The sequence below is a fragment of the Panthera tigris genome, chromosome B4, assembly GCF_018350195.1.
Source record: "Panthera tigris isolate Pti1 chromosome B4, P.tigris_Pti1_mat1.1, whole genome shotgun sequence".
In the NCBI taxonomy this organism is placed as follows: Eukaryota; Metazoa; Chordata; class Mammalia; order Carnivora; family Felidae; genus Panthera; species Panthera tigris.
The window spans coordinates 126636401-126659181 of record NC_056666.1 but is presented as its reverse complement, the minus strand read 5'-3'; the positions used below and the strand labels follow the sequence as shown (position 1 = coordinate 126659181).

The 22781-nt window shown below is 43.6% G+C and overlaps 1 protein-coding gene across 7 annotated transcripts in view; it reads left to right on the top strand.

Annotated features, from left to right (window-relative positions):
• The window catches only part of SYN3 (synapsin III), a 460089-nt gene that overhangs the window by 31654 nt on the left and 405654 nt on the right, over positions 1-22781 (top strand). For all 7 annotated transcript variants that reach the window (XR_006220212.1, XM_042993112.1, XM_042993114.1 and 4 more), the window contains exon 2: positions 9611-10071. Coding sequence is in view for 6 of the 7 variants with exons in the window: in XM_042993112.1 (XP_042849046.1) it covers positions 9761-10071 (311 nt within the window). In the remaining variant the exon portion in view is untranslated. The remainder of the gene's footprint in view (positions 1-9610; positions 10072-22781) is intronic.

Genomic DNA, 22781 nt, shown 5'->3' with positions numbered 1-22781 from the left:
TCTTTTGAGAATGAGCAAGGAAGTGAATCTGGGGTGTCTGTGAGACATCTGAGCAGAGATGTTCACTCTGCTGTCCAGGCTGATCAATTGCTCATCTCTTCCCAAAGTAGCTAGCTGGTACTAACTACTGTGGAGCGGCTCTCATTCTTACGGAGTCTTTCCTGTTTTGATGCAAAACTTGTGTCCCTATGATTTACACTTTACTTCTGTCTTGTGGCTCAACCAACAATTCTGAGAACTATTCAATTTTTTTTTTTTTTTTTACCCTTCCCAGTAAAGTCTTGCCACAGCCTCCAAGAAGCGAGCTTGCAAAGTTGCTTTCTTTAAAATGTTTTTGTTGTATTTTTCCTTTCTTGTGTGGCCACTCCTGCCCTCTAGTGGCGACTATTGGGGCAGCATGGTCCACTAAGCTGGCCTACTGCATTGTCCCAGAGAGACTTCCTGCTCACTCTTCTTTTCTTCCTTGAATCCCTCTCATCCCCATTTTGTCTCTCTATCACATTACTTTGGGCACTGAAGTGATATCCACTGTCTAATAGCACAAGTGAGTGACTTACAGAATAGGAAACCACCTTGCAAATCACATAATCCATCTCTCTTCTTTTATAACCAAGGACCCGAAATGACTGCAACAGCCTCCTAACTGGGCTGCCTGCTTCTGTCCACATCTGCAGTCTGTTTTCCACTCAGTGGCCAGGTAGACTGGATCGTGTCTCTCTCTCACTCACTTTCACACTGGGATTAAAATCAAAATTATTCTCAGCATGGTCCTTCCTGATCTTGTCCCTCTACTTTTCTAAACATTTTCTTACAAAAATATCCTTCTTGTTTCCTGGTTGGGCTGGCCTTCCTTCTGTTCTCCAAATGCACCTAGCTCTTTCCTACTTCAGGGCCTTTGCATACATACTTCTCTTTCCCCTTATCCTTCACGTCTCAGCTTCAAGGTTGCCTTCCCTGCCCCACCACCACGTTAATCTTTGCAACCGCACTCTGTGTATTCCGTACTAGCACTTGCCCCAATCCGTGAATATGTGTTCACTTGTTTATGATATGCCTCCCTCTGCCAGACTGTAAGCTCCCACTGGGGCCTGCAGTGGGGAGAAGTTACAGGAAGAGCCTTTGACTAACATTGGAGTTGGTCAAAGGATACTGAGGTGATTCTCTAGCAGGTGTGGAATTCCCACCAGCATAAAGATTGACCAGAGCTCCTAAGACAGGGTTGTTAAATGATCCCTGAAGTCCTGTCACCTCTAGTATTTTATTAACCTTTCTATCCAGTATTTTTAAAATGGAAGAGTTCAGACTTAGTAATGATTTGGTAGCTTGTGTGAGACTGAGCTCTCATAGATGATAATTACAAACTTGTGATAAAATATTTAAAAGAAACTAGGTTTCTCTAGGTTCCCAGAGAGAAGCAAAAAGTAGGTAGATTCTAGAGGGGATTTGACACTTGAAAGAAGCACTAGGTGAGATCTACATTTATGTGACTCTTTCTGAGAGCAATCCCCAATCCACATGACTTGGAGCAGCTAAACCAAAGCAGAAAGCTGCAGTTGTATTGGTTTGACAAGTCAGCAGACAGAGTATAGACTAACAAAGTGGCTGGAAAATGAAGGAATCCAAAGAGATGCCCAGCTCCCTGCTCCCAGTGAGATTGACTGACACTTCTATTAAAACTGTATTGCGGCTCAACTCATTTCTGCTTTTCATACTTGCCCAGAGTTGTTAATCTTGGGAGCATTCTCCAATAAACTTCCTGCTTGCAAATCACCATAGCCGGGAGTCAGCTTCCTGGCTGAGGAACCTGACTTACAGCAATCTAATTGATATTTATAGAACATTACACTCAACAACTACAGAATATCCATTCTTTTCAAGTGCAGAGGGAGCTGAGCCATATATATACTGAACCATAACATTAATCTCAATGAATTTCAGAGATGTCAAAGGATTAAAACCTTATCGACTATGTTTATTATTCACAAATGAATCATATTAAAAGCAACAATAAGAAATTATCGGAAGGAGTACTGGAATTTGAAAACTAAACACATGTTTAAATAATACATGAATCAAAAATAAATCACAAAGAAATTAAGAATAATTTGAATTGAACAATAATGAAAATAATGAAATGTCAAATTTCTGAGATGCAGCCAAAGCAGTGCACAGAGGGAAATACATTGCTTTAAATGATTATATTAGAAAAGAAAAATGGTTTAAAGTTAATGATTTACATTTTTAAGAATCTAGAAAGAAGAACAATTGAATTCTTAAACCCAAAGTAAGAAGAGAGAGAGTAGTAAAGACCCCAATACAAATGAAATAGAAAACAAACAATGGAGAAAATTGAAAAGTCTGCAAGTTGGGTCTTCACAAGATTAACAAAATTTATAAATTCTTAGTAACACAGATTAATCCAAAAGACAGACAGCAAATTTTCAGAGTCAAGAATATCTGGGAGGAGCGCCTGGATGCCTCAGTCAGTTAAGCATCTGACTTCAGCTCGGGTCATGATCTTGTGGTTCGTGGGTTTGAGTCCTGTGTCAGGCTGTGTGCTGACAGCTCAGTCTGGAGCCTGCTTCAGATTCTGTGTCTCCCTTTCTCTCTGCCCCTCCCTTGCTTGTGCTCTCTCTCTCTCTCTCTCTCTCTCTCACTCTCTCAAAACTAAGTAAATAAACATGAAAAAAAAAAAAAAAGAATATGAGAGAAAATCACTGCATATCCTAAACTGATAGGATAATAAAAAATATTATGAATAATTTTATGCCAGTGTATTTCATAACTAAGATGAAATGGACAAATTGCTTGAAGTCACATATTACCAGTACTGAATTAGAAACAGACTGTGAATAGATATATAAAATAGATTGAGTTCATTATTAAAAACTTTTCCACAAAGAAAACATCAGCCCCAGATGGCCTCACTGTTGAATTCTTCAAATAATTTAAGTAAAAAAGACAACACCAAATATTACATAAACTCTTTCAGAAAATAGAAAAGGCAGGAACACTTTTCAATATATTTTGTGAGCTCAGTATTACACTGATACCAAAATCTAGCCAAGACAGTACCAGAAAAGAAAATTTCAGACCAATGTTTTTCATGAACATGGATGCAGAAATCCTCAACGAAATATTATCAGATTAAATACAGCAATACATGAAACTGGTAATTCACTATAACCAACTGGGATTTATCTCAGGAATGCAAGTTTGGTTTAACATTGGAAAATCACCACACTAAACAAAAACTATAGTCTTCTCAATTGATTTAGAAAATCGCTGGGCAAATTCAACATCCATTCATGATAAAAACTCTCAACCAACTAAGACTACCAGGGAGTTGGGGCGCCTGGGTGGCGCAGTCGGTTAAGCGTCCGACTTCAGCCAGGTCACGATCTCGCGGTCCGTGAGTTCGAGCCCCGCGTCAGGCTCTGGGCTGATGGCTCGGAGCCTGGAGCCTGTTTCCGATTCTGTGTCTCCCTCTCTCTCTGCCCCTCCCCCGTTCATGCTCTGTCTCTCTCTGTCCCAAAAATAAATAAAAAACGTTGAAAAAAAAATTAAAAAAAAAAAAAAAAAGACTACCAGGGAGCTGTCTCAGTCTGATACAGTGCATTTACAGAAACCTATAGCTATCATCTTAGTAATGTGAGATGGTAAACATTTTCTCCCTAAGATTGGGAAAAGAAAGGTGTCCACTTTCTATTCATTTCTATTCAGTGGTGGAGGTTTTAGGCACTGTAATAGAAGAGGTGAAAGAAAGAAAGGCACTAAGGTTGGAAAGATGTCTCTATTTGTAGATGACATGATTACTTAAAACGAAAATCTTAGGAAATCTATAAACAATGACTAGAAACAAAAATTGAATTAATCGCATCAGCATATTGACAATAATTGGCAAATACATGATACTAGCAGCAAACAAATAGAATGTGAAACTTAGAAAATGGTGTCTTTTAAAATACAATAAGAAAAATACAAAAGAAATTATTAGGAATCAGTTAAATAAAATATGTACAACACTCCAAAGTTGGAAAATGCAAAATATTTCTGAGAGAAACTGAAGATTTATTTTATTTATTTACTTATTTTTAAAACTTTTTTTTAATGTTTGCTTATTTTTGAGAGAGAGACAGAGACAGAGAGCAAGCCAGGCAGAGAGAGAGGAAGACACAGAATCCAAAGCAGCCTCCAGGCTACGAGCTGTCAGCACAGAGCCCAACGCGGGGCTCGAACTCATGAACAGCAAGATCATGACCTGAGCCAAAGTCAGAGGCTTAACCAACTGAGCCACCCAGGTGCCCCAAGAAACTAAAGATTTAATAAGTAGAGTGCTCTACCATGTTCATGAAATGGAAAATTCAAGTGTTAAGATGTCACTTCTACCCAAACTGAGCTGTAGATTCTATACAATCCCAAATCATATCCCAAAACAGACTTTTTCATACAAGTTGATTTTAAAAATGCGTATGAACTTAGGACCTAGATTAGCCTACACAATCTTGAGAAAGAAAATCTAAGTTGGAGGACTCATTTTCCATGATTTTAGGTCTTTCTATAAAGCCACAGTTATGAAGACTATGTACAGACAAACAGATAAATGGAGCATAATAAAGAGTCCAGAGATAGACCCATACAGATACAGTTCATTGGTGCCAATAAAGCCACCAAAGCAATTCATTAGGGAACAAATCTTTTCATAAATAATGCTGGAAAACTGGATAAATGAACTTTACCTCACACCACTCAAAAAAATCAAGTTTGGAGGCACCTGGGTAGCTCAGTTGGTTAAGCATCTGACTCTTGGTTTCCGTGCAGGTCATGATCTCACAGTTCATGAGTTCCAGCCTGGCATCAGGCTCCAGGCTGACAGCGTGGAGCCTGCTTGAAATTCTTTCTCTCCCTCTCTCTGCCCCTCCCCCACTCATGTGTGCGTGCATGCATACTCTTTATCTCTCACTCTCTCTCTCTCAAAATAAATTAATTAAAAAAAATCAAGTTTGGAAGGATTATAGACCTAAACAGAAAAACTAAAACTATAAAGTTTCTTTAAGAAATTAAAAGACAATATCTTCATGATCTTGGGGTGGGCAAAAATTTTAAAAGCAGATACAGAAAGGTCTAATCATAAGAAAAATCTGGTACTTGGACCTCATAAAAATTTTAAATTTTTGTTTATCAAAACATCTGCAGCTATATATAACAGATTTCATATATGTACATATAAATATGTGTACTTATATGTGTATATATACATTTTTGTATGTATATGAAAATATTCTTAATAACCAAGCTATGGAAGTATAGTCTTATCCTATGATACAATTTTTTTTCTCATTAGGATGTTTTTATTTCAAGTAAACAACAAACACTTTTTGTAAGAGTTATTTATTCTGTCAAACTTCTGTTCATGAAGGAAATGAAATGGCAAACCAAACACTGAGAGAAAATGTTCATAGTATGCATATCTGACAAAGGACTTATATCCAGAATGTATGAAGAACTCCTAGTCAGATAATCCAAATCAATAATAAAAATATAAACAACTCCCATTTTAAAAATGGGCCTAAGACATCACAATCCTGTACTTCAAGCTGTATTACAAAGCTGTGATCATCAAGACAGTATGGTACTGGCACAAGAACAGACATTCAGATCAGTGGAACAAAATAGAGAACCCAGAAATGGACCCACAAACATATGGCCAACTAATCTTTGACAAAGAAGGAAAGAATATTCAATGGAAGAAAGATAGTCTTTTCAGCAAGTGGTGCTGGGAAAACTGGACTGTGACATGCAGAAAAATGAACTGGACCACTTTCTTACACCATCCACAAAAATAAACTCAAAATGAATGAAAGACCTAAATGTAAGACAGGAAGCCATCAAAATCCTTGAGGAGAAAGCAGGCAAAAACCTCTTTGACCTCAGCCACAGAAACCTCTTACTCAACACGTCTCCGGAGGCAAGGGAAACAAAAGCAAAAATGATCTATTGGGACCTCATCAAAATAAAAAGCTTCTGACAGCAAAGGATACAATCAGCAAAACTAAAAGGCAACCAACAGAATGGGAGAAGATATTTGCAAATGACATGTCAGATAAAGGATTAGTATCCAAAATCTATAAAGAACTTAAACTCAACACCCAAAAAATCCAGTGAAGAAATGGGTAAAAGACACGAATAGACACTTCTCCAAAGAAGACATCCAGATGGCCAACCGACACATGAAAAAATGCTCACATCACTCATCATCAGGGAAATACAAATCAAAACCTCAATGAGATACCACCTCACATCAGTTAGCATGGCTAAAATTAACAGCTCAGGCAATGACAGAGGTTGGCGAGGATGTGGAAAAAGAGGATCTCTTTGGCACTGCTGGTGGGAATGCAAACTGGTGCAGCCACTCTGGAAAACAGTATGGAGGTTCCTCAAAAAATAAAAATAGGACTACTCTACAACCCAGTAATTGCACTACTAGGTATTTATCCAAGGGATACAGGTATGCTGTTTCGAAGGGGTGCATGCACCCCAATGTTTATAGCAGCACTATCGACAATAGCCAAAGTATGGAAAGAGCCCAAATGTCCATCGATGGATGAATGGATAAAGAAGATGTGGTATATATATATATATATATATATATATATATATATATATATATACACACACACACAATGGAGTATTAGTAATCAAAAAGAATAAAATCTTGCCATTTGCAACTACATGGATGGAACTAGAGTGTATTATGCCAAGCAAAATTAGCAAAAGACAAATATCATATGACTTCACTCATTTGAGGACTTTAAGATACAAAACAGATGAACATAGGGGAAGGGAAGCAAAATAATATAAAAACAGCGGGACAAAAATAGAAGAGCCTCTTAAATATGGAGAACAAACAGAGGGGTACTGGAGGGGTTTTGGGAGGTGGGATGGGCTAAATGGGTAACGGGCATTAAGAAATCTCCTGAAATCATTGCTGCACTATATGCTAACTAACTTGGATGCAAGTTAAAAAAATAAATCAAATAAAATTTTTTTAAAAAATGGGCCAAAGACCTGAACAGACACTTCATGAAAGAAGATATATTAATGATAAGTAAACCCATGGAAGTTGCTCAATCTCATCAGGTATCAGAGAAAATAAATTAAAAACACAATTAGACACTATTTTACACCCTCTGGAATTGATGAGGGAAACAAAGGCAAGAGAAATGTAGCTCAAATTAAATCTCACAGCTGGCAACCCACTGACAGACACCTGAAACATGCAGAATGTGATATTCCTCAAGCGACTCATGGCTGCCTTACTTCCTTAATATTTTTGTTTTATTAAAGACTAAAAGCAAGCGTATCTTAATAGCAGCTAGCCCCTCAACATCCTGCAAGCCTTGCTTTGAAATTCCTTAGAAACTTAAGATATCCCTCACCCCCCACTAACTTAAAAATATATAATCAGTCACTCCTTACAAGCCCAGTGCAGCTCTTTCTGCCCATGGGTCCTGTCCCCGTGCTTTAATAAAATCACCTTTTGCAACAAAGACGTCTCAAGAATTCTTTTTTTGCCATTTGCTCAAGAACGATCAGAATGGCTAAGAATAAAGACTGACAATGAAATGTTGGTAAGGGTGTAAAGCAATTGGAACTTTCAAATAAAATGTGAAAACCACTGTGGGAAACTTTATGACAGTTTCTTGTAAAGGGAAACATGTTTCTACGCTATGATCCAACAAATTCACTTCTAGATATTTTCCCGAAGAAAAAGATCCCTCTCACTCTCTTTCCCTCTCACTCTTTCTTTTTCCACAAAAACACTTAAATAAAAAATCCTTACAACAATTCTTTTCCTAATACCCCCAAATTGGAAACATTTCAAATGTCTATCAAAAGGAGAGGGTATAAAAATTTGTCATTTATTCATCCAGTGGAATGAAAAACAGAATGACTCTTGATACATACAATCTAGATAAGTCTCAAAACCACTGTGTTGAGGGCAGGAAGCCCTTCACAAAAGAATCATACATATGATTACATTTATATGAAGTTCAAGATTAATATATGGTGACAGACATCAGCAGTGCATTTGCCTATGGGGATGTGTGGATTAACTGGAAAGGGGCACAAGACAACGTTCTGAGATGACATAAGTATAATAAATCTTGTACCGGTGTATTCATTTATCATAACTCAAAGAATTGTACACTTGAGGACTGTGCATCTCAGTTGAAGTAAATTTTACTTCAATAAAAATATAAAATCTCAAAAAAATATGAGGGGTCTAACTGCATCATTTGAATGATCATTTTTCTCAGTGGGATATTTCAATCTCAAATGAATAATCTGTTGTGTTTTTTTTTTAACTTATTCTGTTCAGAAAAGCTGTACATATGTGTATTAGTCTGCTTGGGTTACCATAATAAAATACCACAGACTGTGTGACTTAACAAATTTATTTTCTCACAATTCTGGAGGCTGTAAGTCTGAGATCATGGTGCTACCATGGCTGGTTTCTGGTGAGGGCGTCTTCCTGGCCTACAGACAGCTTCCTTCTCTCTGTGTCCTCGCCTGGTGGAGCGAGAGCAAGCTCTCTAGTGTGTCGTCTCATAAAGCCACTAATCTCATCATGAGGGCCCCACCCCCATGACCTCATCTAATGTCAATTTTTTTTAATGTTTATTTATTTTTAAGAGAGACAAAGTGCAAGCAGGGGAGGGGCAGAGAGAGAGGGAGACAGAGTGTGACCAGGGAAGGGCAGAGAGAGTGAGACACAGAATCAGAAGCAGGCTCCAGGCTCTGGGGTGTCAGCACAGAGCCTAACACAGGGCTCAAAGCCAAGAACTGTGAGACCGTGACCTGAACCAACATCAGACGCTCAACCTACTGGACCACCCAGGCGCCCCCTCATCCAACTTTACCTCCTTAAGTTCACCATCTTCAATTAACAGCACATTGGGGGTTAGGGCTTCAACATATGAAAACTGGGGGGATGCAGTTCAGTCCACAGCAATATATATTCTAGAAAGTCTTGAAAAGATAGGTAAGTGGAAAAGAATAAAAAAGCCATGTAATTACATTACCCCAATGTAATTGTGGTTAACATTCCAATGTATTTTCTATTCAAAGTTATGTCATTTCATCTTTTATGTGGTTGTAGTCATTCTGTACCTATAAACTTGTAGCATGATCTTTCAAAGTACAACATGAAATTTTTTCCGTGGTACTAAAAGCTCTTTTTATGTTCCCTCTTTTAATAGCCACAAAAATTTTCACTGAGTGTGCTGTAGCTTATTTATTCATTATTTTGTGACTGAAGATTAAAGTTCCTTCCAATATTTTGCTAGTGTAAATAATGCTATGAAAAAATATATTTGTGCAGGAGGCTTTTTCTGTAACTGAGATTCCTTTCTTGGGGGGAGAATTCCAGAAAATGGAAATTGTGGGTTAAAAGGTTATGCTCTGATTACATGTTGCCAAATTCTTTTCCAAAAAGATGTCTCACTTTATACTGCCCCCAGCAGTGGGGCAGGAAGGCGCCATATCTGTTTGCTCTTACAGGGCAGAGGTCATTTCCACTAATGTGTGTGTTGGCCTGTTTCCACAGGTTAGCAAAGACAGCTGAAGCCTACTTGGGCAGGATTCCCCTGGCTCTTCCGGCTTAAGACCCTACCATCTCCTATCCCTGGCCGCCTGTGTTCTGGGCCTCACCTAGACAAGTCTGTGTGGGAACAAGCCACCTCTTCCATCTGTAGCCATGAATTTCCTCCGGCGGCGCCTCTCTGACAGCAGCTTCGTGGCCAACCTGCCTAATGGCTACATGACAGACCTGCAGCGCCCAGACAGCTCTACCAGCTCCCCTGCATCCCCAGCCATGGAGAGGAGGCACCCCCAGCCCCTGGCAGCCTCCTTCTCCTCTCCAGGATCCAGCCTCTTCAGCTCCTTCTCCAGTGCCATGAAGCAGACCTCAGCAGCCCCCTCAGGGCTGATGGAGCCTCCGGGTCCCTCTGCTCCTGTTGTTCAAAGGCCCAGGATCCTATTGGTGATTGATGATGCCCACACAGATTGGTAAGCCAGAATCTGCCTAGGGGCAAGAGAGGCGATGGGGGCTTATCTCATCCCTGGGGGAGGGAAGAGAGGGGACAGCTGAGAGGTTTGATCAGAGTATCAGAGACTGGCCAGAGGGCAGGAAACTACATTTACTATGTGGCTACTGCATGCCAGGCACCATGGCACCTGCTTCGTGCTTTATGTTTACAATCCCAATCCCTTGCCAGCAAATCCAAAAATCCAAAAAGCTCTGAAAACTGGAAAATATTTTATAATCCATGTGGCAGCAAAGCCTGATCTGAGGGAAAGTGAGACTCTAACAGTCTTCGTTATACCATTCACTGTGTGTGACCATAAATGATTTATGGCAATCTTGATTTACATCTTTTTTTTAAAAAAAATTTTTAAATGTTTATTTGTTTTTGAGAGACAGTGTGAGCAGGAGAGGGGCAAGGAGAGAGGGAGACATAGGATCTGAAGCACTCTCAAGTCTTTGAGCAGTCAGCACAGAGCCCGATGCGGGGATTGACCCCAGGAACTGGAAGATCATGACCTGAGCCAAAGTCGGATGCTTAACCAACTGAGCCACCCAGGCGCCCCCTTGATTTACATGTTAATACATTTGCAATGGGGTACTGCTCAGAGCTCACCAGAAGTGTTATATAATATATGGTATATATACCATATTACCTTCCTAAGAATGGAAAACTTTAAAAAACCCGAAATAACTCAGGCAAGTTGCTTAGCCTCTTTCAGCCTCAGCCATCCTCCATCCATTCAGTAAGGTTGTTATGAGGGTAAAAGAAATGAACAGAGACCCACAGTCCTTATCTAACACCCTTGAGACCAGAGTGCCTGAGTTTGTCCAGAACCTGTTCTCTTAACATCAAACATGGGCAGAAATGATATGCCTTCTAGTCTCTTGTTAGGCATGCTGATCCCTGGTAAGCTCTCCAGAGTCAGAGATTGGACATGTCAAGGTCATTGAAACTGTTCTACAAATAGTTACTGAGCACCAGTGGAGTGCAAGTCACAGCCTTAGGTGCTCAGGGAAGTGGTGAGCAGACCTTGCTCACATGGATCTGAAGTTGGAGGATAGGTCTCTACACCAAATATTTGGTGGAGAGGGTGCTAAATATTATCAGTCCTAGTTGGGGACATGGAATTTGCAGTCTAGAAAATAATGCCAGGTGTGGAGACCTGGAAGCACTCCATCCAGGGCGGTTCTGACAGTGGACTCATAAATGGTCATGGGGCTGGAGAGCAAGGTTGCATGCGTGTGTCTTCAAAGGCTGCCACGTAGTAGGCACATCATAGGCACCTGGTAAATAGGTCTTAGGTGAATAAGTTAATGCATTCAGTTCACCGAGCATGTCACAGGCTCTGTTATTCTAACATGCATGTGCACACTCACATTCACTTGAGAAGTTAACTCAGGTTGGGAATGACTGACCCTGTACTTTGGAATGGGAGATATTTATAGTGTATGATATTCAGTACAGTCAACATGGAAGCATGTTCAGCAGGTGTAGACAGCAGTCTTTACTTTCCTGCTAAAAAGTTAGTTCATCTTAAGCAAGGTGAGATCACGGGCATGGCCTCTGTTTTGATCCAGTCTGCATTATCTTCAGTGTTGCTGCTTGCTTGAAGCCGCTCCTCATGAAGCCTTGTTTATCTGTTTATGCGCTTATGTAAAGCAGCATCTTTAGGTTCTGAATTTAGTGGTTGATTTCTGCAGAGATTTTGCTTCCAGGCACTGCTGCCTGTGCAACCCTGCTGCTTGTCTGCCCACTAATCAAAATGCCTGCATGGCCTTTGCAGTCTTCTTGTTTCTTTTCAGCCCCATACTTGACCTTGGTTTTGACCGTACCGTGCTGACCATGTTTCCTCGGCCTCAGGCAGGGTTTGCCATGATATGGCAATGGTCAGGGGTTATTTAAAAACCTATTTATCAAGAAAGTTCCTTTGTGTTTGGAGGGTGAGCTGATAAATGACAGCACCGTACAATGGTGAGGAACACAGACTTCAGAGCTAAGTTGTCTAGGTTCACATCCCATTTGTACCCCATAGTAGCCAAACGACCTTTGCAAGTTACTGTACCTAAATGGGAATAAAATAGTACCTACCTAGTAGAGTTAATGCATGTAATTGGGTTAAAATCTGAGTTAATATAAAAGTGCTTAGGATGTGTCTGGTAGACAGTAGATGCTACTTACGTGTGTGTTACTATTGCAGACTTTTGTGACCTATGCAACATTAATCATCTTGATGGCAGCCCCTCATAATCATGTTTATTTAATCTCTTCATCCCCAATAATGGCCAGAGTGGATTAGGATTTATCCTATTGTGCAGTTTTCTATTGGTCACTTGTGCCTGTTAGCTCCTGAGTAATAAGGTTGGGTCTTATTAATTAATCTCTGTCCTCCCGGTGCCCATGCGGTATGTAGTAGTATGGTGTGCGGGGAGAGTGAACGAGGCCAAAATGCAATGGCCTCACCCAAGTAACGTTTATTATTTTAAGTCTTTATTTTAATTCCAGTTAGTTAACATACTGTGTTATGTTAGTTTCAGGTGTACAACATAGTGATTCAACAATTCTGTACATCATCCTGTGCATCATGACAAGTGCATTCCTTAATCCGCATCACCTATTTCACCCATCCAAGTAACATTTAAATTTGACTTGGTTTCCATCTCTCTAATCTGAAGACCACGTGTGAATGTGTGAATTTTAGGCTGTGTATGCTGATGGGGGGCATGATTTTGGCCAGAGGAGTGTCTCCCAGTCTGTGTCAATCATGCCTCTTATACCCACACTTTAATTAGGTCTCCAAACAGCAGTATTTCTCTTGCCCTTCAGTGAGTAAAAAAGGGGAGAATGGAGAAACTGAGGCACATTAACTTTCCTGGAAACTGGTTCTGCATCCACTGGATGTTTGTGATGGGGACTTGCTGCCTGCGGACACATCAGCTTCTGCAGAACTCCATCCTAGATTCTCCTTCAGCTTCCTAACCTCTCTGAATCTTAATACATTCCCAGCTTTCTCCAGATTGATGCTGGCTGCCTGGGAAATCCCAGTCTGCCCCTGCAGAGTTCCGAAAGATGTTTGTTCCCCGCCACCAGGAGTGGCCAGCAGGTGGCGGGCCAGCCCCACTGTCCCGGGCAGCTTTGGCAGAGTGTGGGCTGCCTGGGTCAGCCCCCACCCGGCCCCTCCTCCATTGTGCAAACTGTCTCCTGAGAGGAAGAAGTTGTTAAAGGGGAGAAGCCAGCTCACAGGGCCCCTTTTTTACCCCCCTTTGAGATGATAATGAAGGGGGAGATAGCCACTGTCTGGACTGAGAGTGAACCCACCAGGAACAATGCTGCTCCCTTTTCTCTGTTCTCAGTCCCACATCCTCTGTCTTCCCATTCTGGGTCTTGGGCCTTCCTGCAGAATCAAGTTTCCTTGTGCTGAGGGAGTTTGCAGGAAGCCCCCACGCTCCCCCTCCTGGCAGAGGCCAGCTTGCAGACTCTCTGAACCAGCCTGGGTCCCCCAAGGACTATCTGTTACCTGCCGAGTGGCCCAGGGAGAAGGACTTCTCATCCTCTGAGGAGAAATAGAGGGCCCCAAAGCCACCTTTGCTGGGAAAAACAACTCATGGCTGAGCTTTGTAAGATCCTACCACCTTTTGGGATTGGCCATGGAGGTGAGCCCAGCTACAGCAGTGGTGTTTGGGGAACTTTGGGCCAGCCTCCATAAAGCCCAGTTCAGTAACAGGTCTGAACTCAAGTTGGTGCTATCCTCTGGGATGAGGGGAGACCAATCAATCTTGAAGAACCACAAGAACCAAGGGAAAGGAGAAATAAAATAAATGAATCTCAGGCTCAGTATTCTTCAGCCTTATTGCCTGCCCACTCTTTCTCTTGCCTAGAATTTTCCAGCAGCCTCACTGGTCCCAGACCTCTAGGCTTGACCCCCTGGTTACCTTCCATGTTACCATCAAAGGGTCATTTTGTGAAACACAGACCTGATCGGTTTGCTCCCACCGTTCATCCCCTATTATAACCCTCTGTTGCTGCATCATTGTCCTCAAGTTCAGATTCATTCATCAGCTTGCCTGCCTCCCTCTAGTTCTGTCTCCAGCTCCACTTCCTGCTTTACAAAAAAACAACCTATGGTTCTCAAACACATTTGCCTTAGCACATTCTGCTTCCTGCTACCTGGAATGCCCTTCCCTATCTCATTCACTTGTCCAATTTCCATTCATCCTTAAAAGCCTGCTCAGGTGTCACCTCTTTTGTGAAGTCTTCCCTGACACCCTTGACCCTGCCAACGTTGCTAACAACCACCTCCTTTATATAACGTAAAGTGTATTTCATGGTGCTATAGTAGTTTCACACTGTATGATCATTGGTTAGCAGGTGGCTGTCTCTTGTGCCAGAACAAGGCCTGTGTCTTGTTCTTCCTTATATCCTTGGTGTTTAACACACAGTAAATGTTCAATTAGCATACCATTGCCCCCGCTCCAGTCCAATGAGGATAACTTTTAATGAGCATAACGGGGCCTGAAAGTCACCTTACGTTAGGACTCAGCAGTATAATACATGCAGTCGAGGGGTGTCTGTTTTTACTCACCTATGTGTAAAATCTTGGCTCTTTATTTTCCAGTATGTGAGGATAACTGTAAGGCTGCTATTTGAGATTGTCTAAAAAAAAGTTGGCACAAAGTTTTATTATTGCCCACAGAATATACCAGAATTCCAGTTTTGATTTCAAAATCAAAACATTGAGTGTGACCAAAAAAACATTGCTCATAATCATGCTTGGATTGAGTGTACCTCCCTGCTCATGGTTTTACCTACAAAATCTCCAGAGGCTGGATGGGATTGAGGAGCAGGGTGTTGGGGTGAGGGGGATAGAAGCGGCTAAGCCTTTGCCCCCAATCTCTCCCTCCAATGGCCTGTGGAACTCTGGCTCTCCTCCCCTCTTACCTCACCCATGGCCTTGTTCCCAGAATGTCTGCTATTCCATTTCAACAATGATCTATTGTTACCTTCCCTTCTATTCTCCACCCTTCCCTGCGTTTCTTTCTTCTTTTATTTGTTGGGGAGGAAATGAAAAGGTATTCTTGATTTGAAACACCCCTCTGCTACTATCCTTCCAGCCTGGAGTGTATCAGGCTACGCTGTCCTACTCAATAATGGTCAGTGGTACCCATCCAAGCACCTTGTGCATTTCTAGATTCACCAAGAAATGTTGTATAATAATTTGTGTCCCTCCTATGACCACACCACCTGTCCCACTCCCAGATGGTGTCTTTGTATCCCAACACCTACAACGGGGCAGGTAGTTTGTTAGGAAATGTCTGTTGATTGAATGAGTAACTTTGGAGGTGATGAGTTATTAGCAATGACGGATGAGGATGGTGACAGTGACACTTAAGGAGTGACTTGAGTGACATTCTGAAATCCTCTTTTTCCCCTTTCATACTCAATCCAACAGAAAGTCACAGTGGCCACATGAGAGCATTTACACCATGGAAATTGGCAAATGCTACAAAATAGGGCTTTCAGTTCTCCCCAGAGAGCTGGTTATTAATCATTTGCCAACACAGCTCTGGTCTAATCACTTGCCAACATAGCTCTGGTCGTAGGCACTTCCTGTTTGGCCTGGAGGGCAATTGTACAGGTGAGGAAGCAGAACACAGAACATAGGCCCCTGCTCAGAGAACCAAAAACGGGTGGGTGGCTAGGTTGGTACTTGTTAAAAGGCATTTCTGATGGAGCCACAGCTCCTGCTGACCCCTGCACAGGACTTCAGTGTTTGGCAAGAGATAGATGCTGAAAAATCTTGGTCAAAAAACGAATAAACACACAGATGAATAAACCATGAGCTCTTTGGGGTTGGGGTCATGTCTTTATCATTGTCATGTGGCAAACACTTGTGTACTTTGTACCACCAAAAAGGTTTCCATAGATGCTCTAAGTCAGTCTTCCCAACAACTGGATGGAGTACTTTCACTGCTCTCATTTTATACGTAAGGAAGACGGAGGCCGCGAGCCCAAAATCGAAACAGATGTCAGTGGCATCTGGGAATCCAGCTCAGGCCATTCTGGACACCCTGTTCTCTCATCATTTTTCCCACCTGAGTACAAGCCCTCCAGTGCTGTGTGTGAGGGCATTGGCCGGCAGAGCCTGCTCAAGAGAGGGTCACACATGCACACACACCCACACACACCCTGTGTCTGAGAGCAGTGGGAGGAGACAGGGTGGCAGGACTCCATGTAACAGCACTGCAGCCAAGCACAGGATCCCGGTGACCTCACCCTCAGAGGAAAGTGCCCCACCTCAAGCCAGGCAGCCCCACCCTGCTGGAGCCCTGTGGGCAGCTGGAACGAGAAGATGCCAGGAGGAAAGGGGGTTCCTGTAGCCATCCAGACACTCCTGGTCTCAGGTTTGGGAATTGGATCCTTCACAGAAATTGCCTCTGGGCTATTTTCCTCAGTTTCAGGCTCCAACAGGATGTTTTCTGCTCTTTCCCCCTGTGTTTTGATATTAAATATGTGATTTCCTAACACATGTCAGACATGTTTCCTAAGAGAGTTAAAATGGGAAGGAAAGTAAAATGCAGAGAACTCAGGGCTGGCTGGTGGCAGGTTGGGGTTGAAGTCCCAGCTCTGCTGCTTACCAGCTCTTGGCCAAGCCACCTTACCTTTCTGAGCCTCAGTGTCCTCATCTGTAAAGTGGGGACCATAATGCCACCACTGTCACCATACCAGTGAGCTCACAGGAATGTTCCAAGGCTCCAGTGAGAACACGCTGTTCCTCTCCCTTACAGGCGTTTTTCCATGTGTATGGTTTCTTTGCCTGTGCTGTGGTCCTGTGCTAGAGCATAGGCTCCAGGAGGGTGGAGTTTAGGCCTCCTTTGCTTGAACACCGTATCCTCAGAGGCCAGCACAGCACCTGGCACAAGGTAAGATAGGAAACACGGATGATTTAATTAACAAACAAATAGATGCTCTTGCCAAAGGCTGATCTTATTATTAAGGGAGAGTTCAGGATCGAGAATGCCCTCGGGGAGAGTCTTTCTCAGAAAATAGTCAATTGCCCTGGAATTCAGGAAGAGTACCTGACGCCCATGCTTTGCCCGAGCTCCCTCCCCACCCCCCACCCCTCATTGTTCAGCTGGTAACTCTGAGGCTCCAGCCTCCACTTGAGGAGCTGAACTGCTTCCGGCTGCTTTGACTGAAGGCATGAGGACTTCAGGGCATGTTGGCAGGCCCCTCAAAGCCTTGCAGTGGGCCTAATTGGCCCCATGGTGACCAGGACATTCTGCTTCCTACTGTGTCACCTACAGGGGTATTTGAACGCCGAGCTGCCCTCACCGGCAGTGGCTTTGGGGCAGGGTTGCTGGATTCCACTCAGTTAATACTTGGATAAGCAATCAATTTATCCCCTGCAATATTTGGTATAGATTTATACTATCAAATTGTTGGTTGTTTATCCCAAATTCGAATTGAACTGGGTGACCCGTCTTTATCTAGATACGCTACTTATGGAGGATGGCAACGAGAGACAGTTGCCACCATCTGAGCCTGCTAACATGGGCCCAAGTGAGAGGCCGGTCTTTGCACTTTTGCTTCCTGGTCAGAGAACCAAAAGAGGCCCCTCAGTTGACCCCATTCTCAGCTTTCCCTGCCTGTGACAAGGACTGAGAGTTGTCAGTCACCAGCAGAGAGGAAATAAAACTAGTAGGCAGTCTCAAGGCAGACTGCCCAGGTCTCTTCTCCCTCTCACTTACATGACCTTGGGAGGTCTGACCTCTGAACCTCACATTCCTGCCTGTGAGGCAGAATCATGGTATATCTTTTGCGAAGGGTCCTTGCCAAGATTAGAGATGATGGCACGGGTGGGGCTGGGACAGGGCTTAGCTTGTCATAACAGGCACTGAAATGGTAACTGTATTAACAATTAATTGCAATTACTAATTGCTGATGAATATAATAGTGCTGGAAGCCAGGGGAAGGAAGCCACTTGGCATGCTTCTCAGTTCAGCTGGATATGCTTGAGGGCTGTCTTCCAGAAGGCCTGGAGGAGGGGTGTCTGGATGCTGGTAAGCTGGCAGAACTCTACTGTGAAGATGACAAGATGGAGGCCTGAACTGGTCCCCTCCTCCTAGAGTTGCTCGGGGGTCTCACAGCTGAGACACACACCTTTCTGTTGGAGAGACTTGGCTCTGGGAAACAAAATCTTCACATCTGGCCCCACCGCTTCCTCTACCCCCAAACCTCTCCTTGAACAAGGCAAGCCTTGGCTGTTTCCTATGGGGAAACACAGGGATGGAAGGGAGAGGAAGAAAGGAAAGGCCTAATGTCGCCTTCCTCCTCACTTCATTCACCAATTCACACAGGCCACCCAATAGCACCTAGAGTGGCTCTGGATGTCTGGACTCAGACTCACCCCTCCCATTCTGGGCACCTGCCCTGCACTCCTGCCCCTCCCCCTTGCTTCCCTGGCCCTGGTGCCTGGGGGAGGGGAGGGGCCTTGGGCATTCCCCAGCAGCCTGCCTAGTCTCCTGGAGACAGGCTCCGTTTTCCCAGGCCCGGCCCCTTTTATCAGGGAGACAATGTACGCACACAGTGAGGGCCTTGTGTGGCACCCAAGCCCCAAGCCCTTTGACTTGAGGAATTTTTCAAGTGCTGACCTCTTTCCGTGAGGTCTTCCTGCTGTCCAATCCTGAGGCCTGGTGCCCCTGCTGCTTCCTACCCAGCTCTTTCAGGGAGAGAGAGAGGGAGGGGGAAAACAGTGAAGAGCTGTCTCTCGCTCTGGTAGAGTCTTCACCCTCTGAAACTGGCTAGAAAATCTGGGGGAAATGTCTTTGAGCAGAAGGGAATGTGGGGAGAAATCTGATAGATGCCGTTTCTTCCAGATTCCTTCCTTCTCTGTTGATGCTATGGGATCATAGTGGAGCCACTTTTCTCTTTGGGCCTCGTTTTTCTCATAAGTCAAATGATGATGGATTAAGATCATTTCCCCCAAAGACCGTTTCTATCAGAACAACATTCAGATTCCCAGGAACCACCCTACACCTTCTGTGTTAGATAGAGTTCTTTGTTTGCAAGAAAAAGGAATAGACTTTGGCAGACTTAGGCAAAATGGGGATGTTTTGGATGTGGAGGCTCACAGAATCAAAAGAGAATATGAAGACTCAAGTCTCGGAGAGGCTGGGACCCAGGGCTCCCCTGGGATCTAGGAGGCTGGGACTTGTGTAGGCAGCCTTCTCTAGAGAAGCCAGCTCGTGTTTCCTCCCAGCCATGTGCCTCTTTGCTGACAAATCCAAATCTTGGGGAAACACAAACCTGGCTGGTTCCACAGTATGTCCTGGGACAGTTCCACCAAGACCCCGTGCAAGAGAGCTGCTTGGTTCCATCAGTGCAAATGCAAATGGAGGTGCTATTACTGGAAATTCAGATGGGTGCAGGACAGGCCACACTGCAGAGTGCCCTTAGAACTACTGACTCAGAAAATCCAAAGTAGAGCTTGGGAAATTGTTTTTGTTTGTTTGTTTGTTTTTGTTTTTAATGATGATGAGCCAAACTTAGAAACCATTGAGTTACAAGACTTCTTTCATTACAAGACAAGACCTGGGAACAGTGGGGCCAACTAAGCAGGAGATCTATTTCAGCTCAATATGTAGAATGGAAAGTCATCCAAAGATCAAATGGGCTTCCTAGTGAGGGAATGATCTCCCCATCACTTGCAGGTGTTCAAGCACAACTGGGCTGGCCACTTGGAAGCAATGAGGCAGAAGAGGCTCCTACTATAAAGAGGTTGGCTTATAAGCCCTCGCAGGAGTCTTGAGCTTAAAGCTTTTTGTTTTTTACTCTATGACTTTATGTCTCAGTCACTTCTCTGATTTTGCCTTGCTTTTCTCTGAAGAATTCAACTGTTTACCTTGTGAGTTTCTCCTCTTCCTCCAAAACGTGGTTTTCTCACCCAGGTCCTCTGAATGACCTTTCATGGAGTCCCTGAGATGCCATGACTTTCTTAGCAATAGCTGTTCCAGTGCTTGAGTCTACAGACTTCACCCCACCTGGTTACAGCCTTGCCCTGGCAGAGGCAGGTCACTGGGCAGATGCCAGCCTCATTACAGAACGTCTCTTCTCCTGGGGCCTGTGGAAGCCTGCCTAGGACATGTTTCCTTGGCAGGAGGGAGGCTATCTGTGATGGCAGGAGAGAAAATGGTGCTTTGTGTCCATTTTCCTGACCGCTCACCCTGGATCTTCAGGAAGGGTAAGGGTGTGGGTTTCCTGAAAATTTGCACTGAGCTGATTGCCATCTTCAGAATGGAATTAGTTAAATTAGGGGTTGCCTGTGCAGCTGCTCACAGGAGACAAGATGGTCTGTGAGTGAAGGGGCAGGTGGTAGGAAAAGGCACAGGCATAGAGAAATATTTCCCTGCTGTAAGGAAAACAACAGCACATGATTTATGACAAATGGTGTCTGCCACTTGGTTTCAGCTTCAACAAATTGACAGAACCATGGGGACTGTGTTGGGTGTAAGAACTGATGTCCCCTCTGAAGGCTGCAGCTTCAGTTCACTCACCTAGTTGTCACCATGCAGGAATAAGGGCCTGGTGTTGCTAAGTCATTGATTTTCCAAGGACAGCCAGAAATCTGAATTTTTTATATGAATCTTCTATTGTAAGTAGTCAATTTAAGTCCAAAAATAAGACTGTGGACTTCATGAAGTTTACCAGTTGGCAACTTCTGGTAAAGAAGATAGGAGTCAGGATAAATATGTATTCTAGTTCCTCTTCTGGGTCTGTTTCCCAGAGAGACTGTATATACTACAATGGCAGGAGGGCTGTTTTGTTTAGTGCAATACTTCGGGTCTAGCACAGTGCTGGGCACATAGGGGACCTTGGGTAGATGGGTGGATGGATAGAAGCATGCATGCATGAGTAAGTGATTGGATGGATGGATGGATGGATGGATGGATGGATGGATGGGTGGATGGATGGGAAGGAAGGAAGGAAGGAAGGAAGGAAGGAAGGAAGGAAGGAAGGAAGGAAGGGTAAATAAGTGGATGGATGGGAGTGAAGGAGGGAAGAATGGATGAAAAATAACTTCTTTCAGCCTTTTCCTTCTGTGCCCTGCCCTTCACACCTTGAAAGTCCTCATACCTCGTATGAGCATGCATGTTTCTATCCATCCACCCATCTATCCAAGGTCCCCTATGTGCCCAGCACTGCACTAGACCATAGTATTGCACTAAACAAAACAGCCCTCCTGCCATTATGGTACATACAGTCTAGCTGGGAAACAGACCCAGAAGAGCTAGAATACATATTTATCCTGACTCCTATCTTCTTTATCAGAAGTTGCCAACTAGTAAACTTCATGAAGTCCACAGTCTTATTTTTGGACTTAAATTTTTCTATTTGTTTTAGAGAGGAAGAGAGTGTGCATATGGGGGACAGAGGCAGAGGGAGAGAGAGAATCTTTCCATCCCACAACCTGGGGCTCCATCCCATGTGGGGTTCCAGGATCATGGGATCATGACCTGAGCTGAAATCAAGAGTTGGACCCTTAACCAACTGAACCACCCAGGCACCTCTGCCCCCTAACCCCCAGCTCCCCCTTTCTAAATCAAACACTCAATATTCTCATGGTCCCCTTCTCATCCTCCTTATACCATCTTTTCTTATACCCTTTTCTGGAATGATCAGATATTAGTCACTTGTACCTTGGTATGAATTATCTTTCAGTGTATTTCCTTTCCATGGGCATTTCCCCAGCTTGGGCTCTTAGCAGATGCTCATTAAATGTTTGCAGGGGATGGGGGTGGGGAATGGCTTAGCCTTCTAAATGTTGACTAATTCTCTTTGTGTAATAAAGATTGTGGACTTTCAAATATATGTAGGAATGAAGGTGACACAGTGTAGTGTCTTTGGCAAGGAGAGGGGTAAGGACTGAGATGACATTCTAGCCCTATTTCTGCAGTCATGATGAGTGGGTGGCTGATGACTTTGTGTACCCTAAAGGCCTATACTGGGGAGGAAGAGGAGATCCCAGGGAGAAGTCCAGGCAGGTTTCCATTAGGCTAAACATGAAGCAGGAGTTTCATTTAGAGCAAGGAAGATACTGCCACCTTCCTCCTCCTCTTGGAGAGAGAAAATGACATGTCACTTCCCCAGGGACACACCCAACAGACTTCAGCCCTCTTCCCATCCTGGTGAAGGTCAGGAGAGAAAGAGGGACATTAAACATCTGCCATGTGTCAGGATATCATTCATGGGCACTTACAAATGAAACTGGGGCTTGGGAAGGTCAATGTCTGTCTGAGGCAGTACAAGGAAATAAATAGAGCTAGACAGGACCTGAATCTGTCTCCAATGCTAGCAGTGCCCATCTACCTCTTTACCTGGAGAGGTGAAGTTCCACCCTCACAGCCCACCAGGGAGTAGCATACTTGCTAGCACGTTTTTGGCAGGTTCCCAGAGTCCTTCAAATCTGCATCCTTATGCTAACCTGTGGGTAGATCTTCCTATCCCTGTTCTACAGATGAGAAGGTAATGGCTTGTCCAAAATCGTGTAGCAGGTACCCCAGCTTCCAACTCAAATCTAAGTCTTCTGTACCATGCCTGCTACTCATTTTTCCTGCACATTTAGGACATGCCCCAGGAAGGTTTGTCCCCTCCCTGAGTATCCCCAGCATCTGCCCAACTCATTTGCCCTTGTCT